Here is a 16908-nt window from a genome sequence, read left to right as displayed (position 1 = left end):
AATTTGTATGGAATGAGTCTGGCATGAGGAGCACAGAGTAAGCTTAAAAAGTACGTGTAAGAGAGATCATTATGGGGAAATCAAAATTCCAATAACCTTATTTGTTCCACAGAAACTCTGTGAGAACAGTGAGAAAAACCCTTGGTATACAATGCACAAGCCCTTTAATCCTACACAGATGAATCTTACTGAACAATTTTATCTGCCTTAATAAAAACACACTGCAAACAAATGATTGCAACATCAATTTGTTGGATGCTTGTCCATATTTGTCAAGAGCTTTGCTCATCATAACATTTTATCTTGAAACAAAATTATCTGTACCCTATGTGTTTTTTGATCCTTCCTCGCTACTATTCAGTCAAGAAAACTGAAGTATGGTTTAAACAAGGAAACACTGAAACAGTAAGCATACCTTAATTTTTATTTTTAGATCAGATTTATTGTTACTTGAGGGTGGAATTTTACCTACGAAGTAAAAAGCTAATTGCTTATTTCATTTTACCCTTCACACCTTCACTACTGTCAAGGCTATCAAATATTGCAAACAAAAGTGATCTGTATTTTTCAACAAAATAAAGCAATCTGCAATACAGAAGGTACCAGCTACATCTTGATACAACAGAGTCAAACAGATCAACAACAGAAAGTTGTCATGTTAAAAGACATAAATAGCTATATTGGAGATGTATTATTGGAGATATATATTAAGAAAAACCTCATATGCTTAAATAATTTTTTATTTCCTTCCTCCTTTCCTATCAGCTATTCTAATAAACTAAGCAGGAGAAACAGCGTTTTCTAAATTCAAGCAAGAAGTAATACTTATAAAGAAATTTAATAAGCAAAACCAGACCAAGGTTAATCAAGCAGCTAATACTGGCTGAGATATCACACACTTCTATTTGATATTCCTATTCTGGAACCATACTGGAAGAAGAGAATCAGACCTTTGCAGAATACTATTTCTTATTTTCAGTGGTTGGTTGCAAAATTTGACTCTGAACTTTCAAATTAGTGTTATTATTCAGGAAATTGTCAGGTACTTTTAATATCAGACTGCCACTTTACAGGAAACAGAGAAGTCACCAAGAAGGAAAAACAGATTCGAATGATACAGGAAGTTGTATATACTCTACATTTTATTAGTGAAAAACAAGCACCTTAAGAATTATTACAACAAATGAAACACAGTTCAAAAGAAAAAGAAAAAGTACATGTTGCGCTCTGCAAACTGCCAATACAAACATGTAGGTCACTGAAGATGCAAATTTAGAAAAAAATACAAAATAATTTATAAAAACAGGTCACTCAAAGCTCTTTCGTCACTCAAACCATTTAACTAATTGAAACTTTCAGTTTCTGTATAAGCCAAAAGAAAATCAGATTTGCCTCACTATGGAAAGTTTCATGAGGGTAAGAAAGAGATGCATAAGAGTGTAATAAAAAGTCTAGTTGACAACTTTAGGATCTAGTATTATGAAATATAAGAGTGTAAACAAAAGAGCCTCTGAAAAGAACTTTACAAAAAAAAACAAAATGGAAGAAACATTAGGACAATAGCACAATCAAATAGCAACAGTTCCTACCTGTTCGTAGTGGTAAGTCTGAAGTGATGTAATTTGTATTATTAAATAATGCATTCATTCCCATGAACTGATCCATTGCAAACATCTATATTGAAAGAGAATATACCCTTCATTACTACATATATATATAATTTCATAAAGCATCTATCAGCAAAGAATTTCAAAGTTCTCTGCAAATATTGAGACTGCAAACACCTGGGTGCAGTACGTAAACATTTTATATCTATTTTATTTTTGCTGGCAACAGCAGTGCAAGCAAAGCTGATGGTACTGACCAAATTTCACCAGTATCGTGAGACCACACTGAGCTCAGCACAGTTTCTAAGCATGCATTTTGCTTACATGGACTAACAACTATATATTCAAAAGAGCTTATGCAGTAAATTCTGAAAATCTGACCCTAGATGTCTTGCCCAAGGCCTTACTGAAAACCTGTGAGTTTTCGTTTCCACTTCTGTGATTAAACCCCACCTGACCACATTCCTTACATAAATATATTTAGAAGCTCTAAAGCAAGAAAACAGTATACCCAGACTAAAGTTTAATTTTTTTTGAACACTGACATGTCTTAACTCACTGTAATTGTTGTCAGGAATAATCTATCTTCTCCCAAAGTGGAGCAAGCATAAAGGAGAAAATAGTTTCTTTTTGGAAATTAAGGTGAGTAGAAATGATCTGTTCTTCACTCAAACTTTTCAATCAAGCACCATTCTCACAATCCAAATGAATCATGAAATGACCTAATGAGATCAGGAAGAGCTTCTGAAGAGCTAGGGCTACTGATCTGTTTGAGTGAAGGAACGTTTTAGTCATCAATGTCAATGCAAATTTCACAAAAATGATACAAAGGGGCCTTTTAGGGCATAAGAGGCTTTATTTTCAGATCAAGTCCAATGTCCACCACAGAATAAATTTCAGAACAAGTGTCACAGGCAGACAGAGCATAAAAATGAGTATTTTTTCAATTGCTTCTTTCAGCAGACCTAGCTTTCCTTTTCATTTCAGCCATTTCACCACCGGCAAGGCACTTTACAGGTCACATAAAAAACACCTTAGAGAAAAGAAAACAAACTAGATTTCCCCAAACCTGATTTCTGCCAATAGCTAGAATGCTTTACAGCTCCATGTTGTTAAGCCTAGGAAATGACAGGACAATATGAGAGGAAAGCAAAACAGAGAGCTAGGAGAGAATACAGGGATATTGAAAATACACAAATCCACTTACTTGGGGATCAGACACTCCCATAATATAGGAATCTTCTCCTGCCATTTTAAGTCCTGAAACACAAAAACATGATCAGAACTCTCATTTATTTCAATGTACAGCAATAAAGTTGAAAAATGTTAGAGCTAAAAGCCCCATCTCTGGCCATTCTTATTTTCCTCATAATGCTAATGATTGCTAAAATACTCTTAAAATTCCTCAGTATTTGCAAGGGGCAGGCTAAGGACAGGATAGGCTACAGCTAGGATTTTCCATTGCCTGCAACTAAAAATTACAATCAAAGTCCTGAAGTCAAAATTTATTAAAATCAGGAATTAATTTGTTTGTGTCTTTGCTCTGACTATTCTGCCATCGTAGTTTAGCAAAAGCAGGACTCTGCATTTTTATACAATAAAAAGACTTCTGAGCATTCATGAATGAACCCTAATGGTTTTCTTGTGAAGTATTACTAAATGCAAGATAAAGATGCCTAAGAAAGAACATCCAATATTTTTTCTTTAAACAAAAACAGGAGTCAAACATCGACTAATTTTGGACACCTTTATTTCCAGAGGTCCACACAAGTGCTTGGCACCCACAATTCAGTGCTGACAATGACAATTATAGATGTACAACATACCTAACCCTCTCTCACAGGTCCACATGTAAATGCTGGACACTGGGAAAGTTTAGCCTGGCTTAGTTTTCCTGGGGCCAGTAGCAAGCCATTAACAGAGCCTGGAAATTTTCTTAGGAATTTATTAGGTCTGTTATAAAAGATTAGTATTATTTCCTTTCATGTAGGTCTTACTGAAAGAATTACAATTTCACTTATGTTGAACTTACTAAAACAGGCTCTCCAAGGGAACATCTGAAAATAACTGCAGTGACTATTTCAAGAGACTCATGTCTGCATGCAAGGAGACACTTTAAATAAGGTTAATAACTTAACAGAAGATAGAAACATGTCACTGGCCCTCATATTCCACCACAATGAACATGAGCCATGTTTTCCAGCAAAGCAAAGTGAACTGTGAAAACCTACCGCCCTATGAAAGAGAGTGGGCAGCGATCAGTAAACCAGTAAAGAAAAACTGAGTCACCGTGTACCTTCTACAGGAACTAGAAAGGCAAATATCAAAAAGAAAATTGGAATATTCGGGTACTTCACTTTGATGGAGGCTCAACTCAGCTTGTTAACAAGCTCCAAAGACGACATATAGCCACCCATCCCACACAAGCAGAAAATGAAAGAAAATGTAAAATGGAGAATTAGGAGACCCTTAATACTTAGATGACTTCCAGGAAAAAGAGGTCCATGAGGATAAATTTTTTTTTTTTAACCTAGAAAATAAAAGTACTCACCTGTTTGTAATTCAATTTTAGAGAGAAGTATTTACTGGGTAATATTTATTTGTAGTATTTGAGCAAATATAAATAACCAATCATAAGATTTCAGCCAAAAATGAACAACGCATACAACAAGCAGCCACAGTCACCCATACTGTAGTTCATCACCTAATACATCAAGATTTCAGCAATATAAAAAATACCAGTCAAACACATTATCTCACAGGCACATTCTGCAAAGGTTTACTTTCATCAATAATTTGCTACTGTTATTATCAATCTTTATAGAAAAAAGTCAACATACAAGGCATAACAAAACCTTCAGCACACAACAAACTTTACTAAGATGATTTTATTTGACATTCCGTTCCGTAGAAAGAATATAACCCTCATCACCAATTGACAAATTACTGAAATCACTGAAATAACTGTAATTTAATTTTCGGCAGACATTTCCCAATTAAAGGTGTAGATATTACAGAAAACAACCAGAAAACCTCATCAGCCAACATTTTTTAGGAAGCATCAGAAAATACCCACCTTGCTGATGCACACTGATTAGGTAACTGTGAGTGCAAATGCCAGGTTTCTTCGCATAAACAGAATAAAAACTGGTCCTAAAAATCTTTTTTTATGGTATCTCATATTTAATCACTTACTATTTCATGAGTCACATACGCAAAACTGTGTTCCAAAATACCTAAAATACCCAGATAACACAGTAAATACGCTTGTTCAGAAAAAAAAGATTCTGAGGAGCTAATATGAATAGCATCTGCCCACTTGCCTGTTTGCTAAACATACACTGCTTTGCAAAACTTTCAAAGCATCTCACAGGTTTTTCTGTAAGCCAAATAGGATAAATTTAATCTTTGCCCTATTCTAGTTTCTCAGACTGCATCACTCTCACTCCAGCAGAACTCTGTGGGAGAAGTGCAGTTTTCACACCTGCTACGCTTCCTGCATTTACAATTCCACAATACATGATTTCAACAAAGTGGAAAAATACTGCAGAGGCAGTATTTCTGAAAACTTTTCATTTAAAGTACTTTAATACAAAAATTAGAATCCATACAGAAATAAAACCTACATGTATCTGAATTAGTCCTTCAATTTCACCTGATCAAAATGGTCATTTCTGGCTTTTTGGCTGATGCAACGAACAACGTCATGAGAGCAAAACAGCAGCCATTAAAGATGAACGTTACACTCAGAAGCAGCAAGGTAACTACCCACATACTACCCAGTTGCTGCAGGTATGTACTAATGAACTTCTAACCAGGTATTAAACATAATCTCTCTCGCACCAAAAGCACAGGTGTCTCTTACTTGAGATCTTTTGTGTTCAAGAGTCAGCTGCAGTGTTTGGGAGAGAGGTTAAAGACATTCTCTCTGGCTTGAATGCTAAGCCAGTTTATTGTAAACACACGATGATTTAGATGTGCAAACATATGCCTTTGTGTATGTAAACTGACGCTTGATTGCCTTTTCAGGGCCTAGACAAAAATTAACCCAGAAGTTTAAAATGACTCCTCTAAATAACTGAAAACAGTCTCAGTTTCACTGTATGTTTTGTCCTCTTTTAAAGCCAAACAAACAACAAAAATGTTCCAGGAGCCCTACCTCCAAAACAGAACTTGTTTGCTTAGGATTTATTTAGTTAACAAATCCCTAAGCATCCTCTTCTTACAAGAAAATTGGGGGAAACCCAGGGAGTCAATAGCATGATTAAAAAACAAAACGGCACTTGCAGAAAAACAGACCCTAGCATTAATTGTATGACTTTTAATTGGCCTCTTCCCTTATTGCTTGAGTTTCTAAGCACATTTCCTACATGCATTAAGTGGTAAGATTAGCATCTACCACTAGTAGCTTTGTTCATTCTCTCTTTACACGAGCTGTGTTTTGGGGTAGAGATTGTTTTTATCCAAGGTATATTTGCTGCCATATGCATCTTAGAGAAGTCAGGTCAAAACCACCTCTCTCTCATTTGAAGACGACTGGGATTAAAATTGCTTTGTGGAAGTTTGTGTTACCATATATGCCTGCTTCCCACATAATCTCCGATTCCCACAAACTGTACTGCAAACTTCAATCTACAATAAAAAAATACCCCTACACCTGCAGACCACAATCAACCACAACAGCCTCCACCCTGGAGATCGTCTGAAGTCTTTCAGATAATGGGGCACAGGAAACTAAACATTTCAACTCAGAGTATCTTCTTGCGTGAAAATTCAAAGGTGGATGAAGGAACGTCACTTAGCTCCTAGCGCAATAGGAAAACGTAAAATCCAGCTAAACTTGTCCAAAACCACACAGCTGTGCCTACTGAGGGACTATAAGTGTGTATGCGTGTGCATATGCACATGTGTGCAGTATTTCTTTCTCCCCACAGTGGGTCAGTTGCCCTTGTGAAAAAGGTTTAAAAAAGGAGAAAAAGAAAAAACCTAGGAAGATATACATACATACACACACATGAAAGATGATGGCGTTGCACCAACCAACCAAGGAAACATAATGGCAGCTACTTTGCATCAGTACACCTCCTTCATAACCAAATAATAACAAGTATAAGTAGGCACAGCTGGAAGAACACGAGTTCATTTATTGCATTCTGAATACTTCTTTTGAAGCTTCGAAGGGATCAGGCATTTAAAATGGAAACAACATAATTAATGTAGGAATGCTCTCATCCAGGAACAAGAATTCTCATTTCTGTTTATCTCAATCATTTGATTTCAGATCTCTCTCCCGCTGTTCTCCAACATCCACTGTATCTAACTACCTTTTAAAAACAAAGAGAGGTTTCTCTAACCAACTTTTGTTAGTCCCCTGATTTTTTGTAGTCCAGATGCTTCCCTCTACTGTTCCTCTTCAACTTTCTGGCTTGAATTTTAAAAATGAGGTAAACCATTTTCCTCTTTGATACCAGTATCCAATCCAATACCTACAAACAGCGAATGGGACTTTTTCCTATTACTTTTCTACAGACAAGCATAACTCAATGCAAATTTCATCATCTATGAAGAATCAAGCTTTAATGTTTGATTCAGATACTAATAATCCAGTTAATTCTGAAAACATTTACAGACATCTCACCCAGCAGCTGCATGCCTTTTAAAACACTAAGACTTGAAACTTCATTCTTTTTCTTTCTAGCTTTGTTCTCATACTGGCCTGGCTAAAAACCTGAACAGTATATATACTAACAAATTAGGAAGACTTCTTATTCCTCCAAGCAGGAAATAAAACCATTTGAATATTATCCTAAATAGTTGAACAACCTCCCCCCCCCGCAAAAAAACACCACAAACATTTGAGCTTTAGTACCCCAAATCTATCTATTCATGTTTCAAAGTGTACCAGTGTGCTTACTGATGAAGCTAACATTTCACATAGGACCAGGGGGAAAAAAAAAAACCAACATGACATATGCTTCCTTTCCCAGGCCTTCAGAGAGAGACATGGTAAGCAGGTCTCTACTTTTAATCTATGTTCTTTGAATATAAATGTATTTTTTAAAATCAATTTGGAGAGATGAAGGATGAACAGTATCACCAACTTCTCTACCCCACAAAGACCTGCCTCATCATAAGAGAGAGCGATACCTGGTGGAAATGCTTATGAGACACTCATCTCTTAAACTTTCTGTACTTTAAGCCAATCAAACAAAATAAAAGCATAAAAACTGATGTGACAGGATGCCCATTATATCCTCAGAAAATGAATGCAAAAGACTAGCATCAGGGGATCTGCCTGCTGTTGTGTTTTAAAATATAAAGAATCAACTCATCCTTTATAAAACTTGTTCATTAGTTTTAATTAGTTCAGTATAAGGATTGAGTTCAGGAGAGATTAATATTTTATGGAAGAAGGTTTGGTTATAGCACAGATCAGTTTAACAGGATGGAAATTAAGGCATATTCTGTAAAAGGTAAACTGCAGATCTGTATGTTAATGAATCATGATCTTTATTACCCAGAGTTCATTATACTTGTGAACTAGACTTAGTGTGAAGATTTAAATAAATTTCTATGTTGAAGAACGTCCATCTCTTACTTTATGAGACATTTCACATCATGCTTTTCTCACCTATCAAGGCTGGGATTCAGAAAGCAAGCCTCAAGAGGAGAAACTCTCCTACTGCACTTTAGCTGACTTGATATATTGAAAGCACGGTTCTTTCTGCAAGTTTTCTAGCAGTGTTTTTTCTCTTTAACTTGGCTTTCATTGGAATTTACCTGTTAAAAATAAACTTCTTTAACTGAACACTGAATGAAAGTCATGAAATTCACTGTGATTATGCTCTTAGCCTGTTCATTTTGCTTATTAAAAATAGAGAGGAATAGGGATGAAAGAGAGGCAAAGACATTTGTGTTTTATATATTACATTGTAAGTATATTTTTGCTACATCAGGGCTATAAAACATGGCAGACTATCTGATTGCAGGGAACTACGTTTTTAGGAATAGCATCAAGTTCTCTGAAATCCTGTAGCAGCTATGAAATATTGAGGTAGAAACAGTAACTGTTGTAGTGTACAGTCTCTACAATGTGTTTTACCTGGTATTGTTTACCTCTTTTAGTGGCAACTATCCATCCTTCAGCCTCACTTTTCCATCCTTTGCAAAACATAATCTGTATAGAGACAATTGTTTTAGAAACCAGCATTTCCCAAATAGAGATGCTGGGAAATGTATTGTGCAATAGATGCTGCGAGTTCCTGGGTCAGGCCTGGAAGAAGGACCAAGAGCTGCTGAGATGATTTTGGCTAGAGGACAGAGCAGGCTGCTTTGACAGAACAGAGATACTGATCCAAGATATTTAGTTCAAGCCTTCATCACTGCCGTGCCTTCAAAGTGAGGATGCTGTCCATCCCTTTCAATTGCTGGCCTTTTCACCTTAGCTCTGGCCACCTCATCTCAACTTCATCCAGCACTTCATTTCCCTTGTAACCCAGTTATTTTTCCCAAAATACTGGGAGCGCAGCTCCAGATCAAAAACCTTTGGTGCAGAGTATATTCTTAGAGAAGCACAGGGAGGGAAAAAAGGAAGTTTGAGAAACTGCTATTTTCTACCTCTGCACAACATAGCAGGCCATACATACACACAGGCTTAGGTCTTCTGACGCTTCAGAGGACACACAAGTTGGGTCATGAACCTACAGCAGTTACATGGACAACCCTTAGTTTAAGCTGCACATGTCTTTCTAACCATTTTAATTTTTTGAGGCTGAATAAAAGATACTTTTCTAAAGAAAAATAAATCCCATTTTTGTAAAGCAATGTAACAACAGTGGGAATATTGTACAGGCAGGATTCCAAACAGTTGCTGGCATTTTGAACACATGTTGTCCAAACCTGCTTAAAGCAGGTCTACACAATTAAACTCTAACAGCTGTTAGCTACCAGCACCTTGTACTTCCATCACTGTTGCTATTAATGAAGCTGCTGCAGAAAAAATTTTCTGGAGAGGAAGAGTAGGGAGAGGGGAAAGAGACATCCCCTTCCCAAATACTAACCAAGAAAAACCTTAACACAGAAAAGGTTTTAGCAATGGTTATTTTATTTACATTGTTCTCAACTACTCATTTTGATTGCATCCACTTTAATAAATTATTTCTGAAGTCCCCAGGCAAAGGTTAAGACTGGACAAAATATTTATCTTTTAGATGAACACTGTCCTGATGCAGAGTCTGGAAAAATTGGGAAAATGCAAGCTACACACACAATACACAAACGTTTTAAAGTAAAAGGAAAAGAAAAAAATGTGCTACAGACAGCAAATCCCTGGATTATTCAAAATAAGAGGTGATAAACAGCTATAGTATTCTGAAATACACAAAGTAAATAGAACCAAAATATTAAAGGAACATCATGCATACTTTCACTCACATTATTGACATAGATATGTCAAGCACAAACAGGAAAGAAAAAGCATTTAAAAACCATGAGAAGTGATTGCTAACTCACTCAAGTTGACAAGGAGCCCCAACTATGTTTTTCTGAAGGGATTTTAACTCAGTAATGAAACAGACTTGAAATTTGAAGTTTGCCTTTACATGTTAAAAGTTTACTAATATTTCTTCTCCCATTTAGGACTTCAATACTTGGGGGTGTAGGGGGATGTTTTAAGGAAACTGTATTCTCAGTATAAAACTCAATAATGCTCAATTTCCACAAAAGTGGAATACGAAAGTTGTATTTTTTACTTTTCTTCAGCTGCTACAAAGACGTGTAATCTCTGAATAAAGATCCGAGTATAATTTCTCAGTATACAAGTGAGAAAAGGTTTGTGCAGAGGCATTTTTATCAAAGATACTACTTTCCTCTGCAAACTTTTTCTCACCCATAGACTGCTGCAGCTGCAATAACACTACATAACCCTAAATGACACTGTTTGTTTTTCTAATATAACAACACGAATTGCCTCCTCTTGTTATTAATTAAGCGTGCTTATTATTTCCTGTTGGGTGGGACCTGGGAGTTCTGTCTGTGTATTTTTAAAATTAAAGAACTGTTTGAGTTAAAATTTTCAAATATTTTCAGTCACGAGCAGATGCATTATTGGACAACAGTATAAAAACTACAAAACATTTAGGAAATGAAATCAATCACAAGTGTTAAAGAGATTTCAGAAGCGTGATGCTCTGAATCAGAATTGTTGGGTGCAGAATTATTGTAGGAAATCTAGACTCAAGTTTATTACCCCAGATACTAAATTTGAAGAACGATTCATAGCATGAGGAAATTCACTTTGCAAAGAGTAACTGGACTACCTGAATGGTTGCATTAGTAAGTATCTTTACAAATAGAATTTTTGTGTGTTTTATTCCTTTCCCAAATGTCAAAGTAGTGAACTAATATGACAAGAAGAAACACTAAGATGCCATAAACATATAAACTGTTTTTCCAGGATATTGTTAGAATAAAATTAGAATGTTTTTGTTAAAACACATTCAAAGCAACTTAAATCAAAGGAATAAACAGTATTCAAATATATGGCAAACACACTCTAGTATATATATAATGCTAAGTATATGTAAAAATACTGAGGTTCAACACAGCAAAACAACCCTAGTAACTATGCTGTATTTTAGCCACATGGGGTGGTAATGCTACTTGAACTAACTTGAATATCATGTTAAAATGCTGTTACTTCTTCCTACAGATTAAAAAGAAACACTGAATGTTCTTTAGAAATAGTTCTAGTTCATACAAAGTTGTTCATCAAAGACAAATTTTAACTTAAAAAGCCACACATACCCATTTCGTAAACCTTAAGTGTAATGAATCATCAAAATTAAACAGCAAACCTTTTCCTTTTTGGGGGAGGGAAGAACAGCTTTTCTGAGAAGCCAAGTAACAAGCAAACCCAACATTTTAGAAGTCCAGTTCCCATAAGATCTGCTGTATCACCAGGTACTTTCACAGAGGTTCTGGGGTCTTACTGAAGACACAGTCCCTCATTTCATGAACAACGGCGGCAGAAGAGGACCCAGAAAATAGCAAGGGCTGTTATTACCACTGCAATCTCAATCACGAAAGTGAGCTAAGGGATTCTCAGTGTCCTTTTGGTTTCGAACAGCCACTGAAAACGTAACATGACAGCAACGGTCAGTTAAATAACACCAGTAAGTGGAACCAAACAGGTAGAACCGAGTCCAGCACCATTACAGTTACAGCCTAGGTTTCAAATCTTCAGGTGCAAAGTGGTTACTAAGGCTTTTTTTTTCTTGTTGTTTTTGTTTTGTTTTGTTTTTACAAAGAAACAGTAAAACTCCTGCAGCCTCAATTTTCTACAGTAACCTGTGATATCACAAAAACCACTTAAGAGACCCAAACTGAGACCCAAAAAAACATGTGCTTTGTTTTTACTCGATTCGGGTGTTAAAATCTGTCTGTAAGTGTTTGAACGGATAGAAATATGATCTTTAAAAGAAACAAAAAACAAACAAAAAAAGCAACCCCACACAACTCAGACCTACTTTGCTCTTGATCTGTTGATACCAGTACAGTTTGCTTGGAGGATGCAATGAAATACAGAGGTATTTCAGTTTAGCTAATTCTGCATTTTAAATGAAGAGGGGAAAAAAAAAAAGAAAAAAAAAGTATCTGGCACTGCTTGTCAAACGAACATAAAAGCTGAAAGGGGGAAAAAATGCCAGTAGTAGCAATAGCAGCTTCCTCCCCACACATGGTCTGTCAGCTCCACCTAAATCCTAAACAAAGGATTTTACCTTGAGACTAGAATAATTTGAAACATCTTGTAAGGCCTTACTTCTGAAGCTGTCAACAGTGCTTCAGCAAAATATATATGTTTAAACAAAAGCACTGAAGAAGATTCACTGAATTATTTCTATGCTCAAAATTAGATGCAAACTTAGTGCCTGACTGACCTAAGGGCACAGTTAATGACAACTGTAATTATGATCTTATCAATGTAGAACTTCATAAAAGGTTCACAGCTTATTTAAAGGACTCCAAATTACAACTTCCACTTCTAAAATATCTGTGTCAGAGCTAAAAGTGACCAAGACTAGGAATTTCTTTTTCATTATTTGCCTGAAACATTCTCTCCTCTTGGTTTTTTAATAGCTGTGTTATTTTGTGTCTAAGAATCAAAGAAAAGCTATCAACATGTTGGAAAAGAAAAATTTAAACTAACTTTAGAGTTTTTATTAGTTGTTTAGGGAAATGAGTAACAATTTTCTTTAAGACTAATACTTCTGAATTTAGAGTTGGCAAACATTTACAGCACCGAAAGGTGAGAAGATTTTAGCAAGTACATCTACAAGCGATCTATGAAAACACAGATTAATTCATCAGAACCTCTGAAGAACGCAGAATTTTCTCATCACTAGCTACATCAGAAAGCCAACTGTAAGTTAATAAAAAAATATATTGTCTTTCTCTGTATCTTTGCAACTTCAAAACAACACTTACTTTGTATACATGTAACTATTAAGGGAGACTTGAACTTTCTAGTCAGCATAGAGCATCCTTGATAGTAAAGGCTCATAGCCCTTCAAACTTGGTTCCTGTCATTCCAGACTCAGCAATGATAAGCATGAGAACATGAATTCCTAACTGCACTTATTTCTGGAGTTTGCATGTATTCATGAGACAGTGGCATGGGAAGATTTTGGGAAAAGACAATGATGAAAAGGAGGAGTATTGTTTACATGAAAACTCAAAAATCTATTAATTAGCAAGTTTGCATCAGTGATATTTATTTCAGTATGTATCCATTACTGAAGTCACATAGTGCCAGCTCAATGAAAAAAGTAAATTTAAATTTATTATTAAAATTGATTTTAAAAGTCAAATACATAGTAATGGAGAAACAATTAAATTGCTGTTTTTCAATAAATTAAGTAGGAAATTTTAGAATGTGCACATAAATGAAGTATCACTATCTGCTTTCCACGCTCTCACCCTCTCCCAAGATTCCCTTGTTTTCTCTCCCAGCACACTTTCTTCCCAGTAAACTTTTCTGATTTCAAAATATGCACTACAGAAACAATACCAAGGTGCTGACTGAACTAAGCGTCTACAGGTGTAAAGTTTATCTGCTACAACATTATTTTTTAAAAACACACAACATGACACAAAGTGATACAAACCCGTTCTCAGTTTTACAACCTTAACTCTACTCAAAGTGTATTCGTTACTTGCATGAAAAGATAATTTCATTTTTTGATGACTCTACTGCTGATTGACACTTCTTTCTTTAAAAAAGGGACAAGGGGTAGAAAGAAAAAGGTTTTTCCCCTTCTGTTTAATATTAATAAGATTAAATTATTTAACAGATCTTGCACATATTTCAGCACTGAGTTTCCTTGAAATCTCCACACTCTGTGGCAGAACCTGACAATAATATTTCAGCATAAATGTCAGTTAAATTCTTGAGCCAGGGAAGTTTACAGAACAGAGGATCTGCCTCTGGATAGTCACAGGCTGCTTTTTCCTCTTTCGTTTTCTCAAACTGTAGTCATTTCTGTAGAATACAAAACACTGCAAACACAATGATGTCTTAGAATGACGTCTTGGTTAATGCTTTCCTAGAATGGGCAGCTACATTCTCTTTTGAAAGAATAAAAATGCTTTAACTGAAATACTATTTCAAAAGCTGATACTTCACAGTACATAGCACAGAGACTCCAGATGTCAATAAAAACGCAGAGTTGAACTTTCAACTCTGTTCTGTGAGCTTGACAGTGGTGGTGTAGCACCTTACAGCATATAAGGCACAAGGTGATATGGCAGAGAATTCATCCACTTAGTACTAACTTTCTCTGTGAACAGAATAGATGAAAAGAGGACTTCTGAAGCACAAAACATGTCAAATATGATAGGCACTTTAAAACCATTTTTAAAAAAAAACAATCTGTATTTCTTTTAAAATGGTATTCTTTGGCAAAGATTTTGAGCATTTTAAAACAGGAAGTCGAAATGCAGCACCAAAGTTATGATGATCCCTTGTCTACAAAGCCTTATTCTGCAAATGCTTACAGGCACTCATAGTTACTTATTTGAATAAAATTACATATCAGTACATTGCATTATGGTAATGGCCAAATAACACATAGCTTATCTGTACTACAGTTCAGAAATAATACTCCATTCTATGTTCACATAAAGTAAGTCAATAGTGCTTCTTTATCGAAGTTACCATCAAAGCAGAAAGCATCAATAGATAAAAAAAAAATCGCGATGATGAAAAGCTGAATATTTTTGGTTTTAAGGTAAAATGTAACAGAACAATCAGTCTGCTAATATTCCTTGTCACGGTGAGAACTTTTCAGTTTCACCACTTACTACTAAATTGCCTTTAAAAAGGCACCATTTACTACCTGTGAAAGTAGCCTTTATTGATACTATTTGTGACACTTCGCAAGCCCCACCCAAGACCAGGACACCAAAAGCTGCCAGTAGCAAACCCGTGTTTGCACGGTAACCGTTCCAAGGCCAGCCGGCGACTATACAACAGCAGACACTCCAAACTGCGTCTCAGGTTAAGCACGTATGTCACCTTCGAAACCAAAAGCATAAAAAGCAGCACCTCCTTTGCCTACAAGCACCAGCTATAGGGTCAGCACAAGTTGGGCTTTCAAACTTTCTCATTTTACTTGACAGTCCTTCACAGACACCCCTTCCTAGCTAGGAAGACTCCCATCAGAGGAAAAGCCTAGTATGTGCTTAAAAAAAAAAAATCACAGAAGAGGCGTGAGGCGGTTGGTGCACTACGAGTGCAATTTTGCAAATCCGCAACAGAAAGCAAAGCGAGGTGGCAATCCCCCTTTTCAGAAACTCCGCACCGGGAAGAAGGGGGTGTCCGCCTCCCCACCGCCGGCAGGGCCGCCGCCGGCACAACCCACAGCCCCCGCGATCCCCCGAGTCCCTCCACATGGCACCGGCCGTTGTCGCCGGTTGCCCGCCTTCCCCTCTCGCTCGCTGCAGCCGCCCCGGCGAGCGCTGGCAAACCCCGCGGCAACCGCTCCTGGCGCTTCAGCGGGCGGTCCGCGCCCGGGCCGAGGTCACAGGCGAGCGGCCGCCCGGCGCCACGCGTGGGGCTGGCCCAGGGGACACGCTTCCCGTCGGCAAACCTCCCCCCCGGGGGGCCGCCACTTTCTCCAGGGCGCTTCCCCCCCGCCCAGCCCAGCCCAGCCCGAGCAGGGCGCAGCTGCCCGCTGCCGCCCCTGTCTCGCTCCGCATCGGGCCGCAGCGGCGCCGCGCTCCCCGCAGCACGGAGGAAGCGCAGCCAGCGGCAAACGGGCGCCGAGGTAAGGGCAGGGGAGAAAGAAGGCAGCGAGCGGCGGGTCAGGGGCCGCCTGAGGCTCACCCGGGGCAGGGCAGGGCTGGCGGCGCCTCCTCGTCGTCGTCGTCGTCTGCCGCTGGCGGGTCCCGGCCGCGCGTCCCTCAGCGCCGCGCCATGTAACCAGCGTGACGCCGCCGGCGCCGCCCGCGCCCTGGCTCCGCGCGGACTTTCCCCCTCCCTCCCGTCCGTCCGCCCCACCGCGGGCCCGCTGGCGAGGGCAGCCGAGCGGCACCGGCCTCCGCGGCCGCCGCCTGCGTAGCCTCCGCCCCCACGGCCGCCTTGCCCGCCCGCCCCTGCCCCCCCGGCCCAGCCGCACTTCCTGGCTGGAAATTCCCGCTGACGCTCCGGCAGCGCAAACGGCCGCGCGGGAGGGGCGGGGCGGGAGCGGGCTGCCGTTGGGGGGCAGAGAGGGAGCGGGCGGCCGTTGGGCGCGAGCACCGCTGGGGGGCGGGAGGAGGGGCGCCTGTACAGCTCCGAGCACCGCCGGCCGTCTCTGGTGGCGGCGGCCGCCCGCGCGCCACCTCAGGGCTCTGGAGGAGCCCGCCCTGGGTGGGCGAGGAGAGGCAGCGGCGACGCAAGCAGGGCAGCGCGGAGCCAAGGAAGCGCCTGCCAGCCACCCGCTGGCGAGGAAATCCCTCTGCCAGGGACAGGCCCTCCGGCTTGGAGGAGGCCGCGTGAATACGGGAGCCTTTTCATCCCGGAGGAATTACTACAGCCACAAGAATAATCCTGTCGCTGTCCACGTTGCTTGGCTCACAGCGACGTTCTCAACACTTCTGTGAAGTCAGGCCCGACCTGGTGGCTGCCAACGTTTTCTTGTTGGTTGACCCCTAACAAGTTTTGAAGGGAAGAGAGACTATGCGTAGAGTGAATTTAAACTCACTTACATAGTGCCTGGCTGTTGGCTGCGTTTCATGGGCACATCACAAAAGGAGGTTTGCA

At 39.1% G+C, this 16908-nt stretch overlaps 1 protein-coding gene across 5 annotated transcripts in view; it reads right to left on the bottom strand.

The window, feature by feature from the left end:
- The window catches only part of NFKB1 (nuclear factor kappa B subunit 1), a 61340-nt gene extending 45170 nt beyond the window's left edge, over positions 1–16170 (bottom strand). For 3 of the 5 annotated variants that reach the window (XM_075149630.1, XM_075149625.1, XM_075149626.1), the window contains exons 1-3: positions 8724–8742; positions 2815–2867; positions 1590–1674 (exon numbers count right to left, since the gene is read on the bottom strand). In XM_075149630.1, coding sequence (XP_075005731.1) covers positions 1590–1674; positions 2815–2859 — 130 coding nt within the window. In that variant the 5' untranslated portion in view covers positions 2860–2867; positions 8724–8742. Of the gene's footprint in view, positions 1–1589; positions 1675–2814; positions 2868–8238; positions 8259–8723; positions 8743–15990 lie in introns of those variants that run through there. The other 2 variants (XM_075149628.1, XM_075149629.1) reach the window with 2 other exon arrangements.
- Between the last annotated feature and the right edge of the window lie 738 nt (positions 16171–16908).

The sequence above is a fragment of the Calonectris borealis genome, chromosome 4 (assembly GCF_964195595.1).
Source record: "Calonectris borealis chromosome 4, bCalBor7.hap1.2, whole genome shotgun sequence".
NCBI lineage: Eukaryota > Metazoa > Chordata > Aves > Procellariiformes > Procellariidae > Calonectris > Calonectris borealis.
Note: the sequence above shows the minus strand (reverse complement) of the source record. Positions and strands in the feature narration are given on the sequence as shown.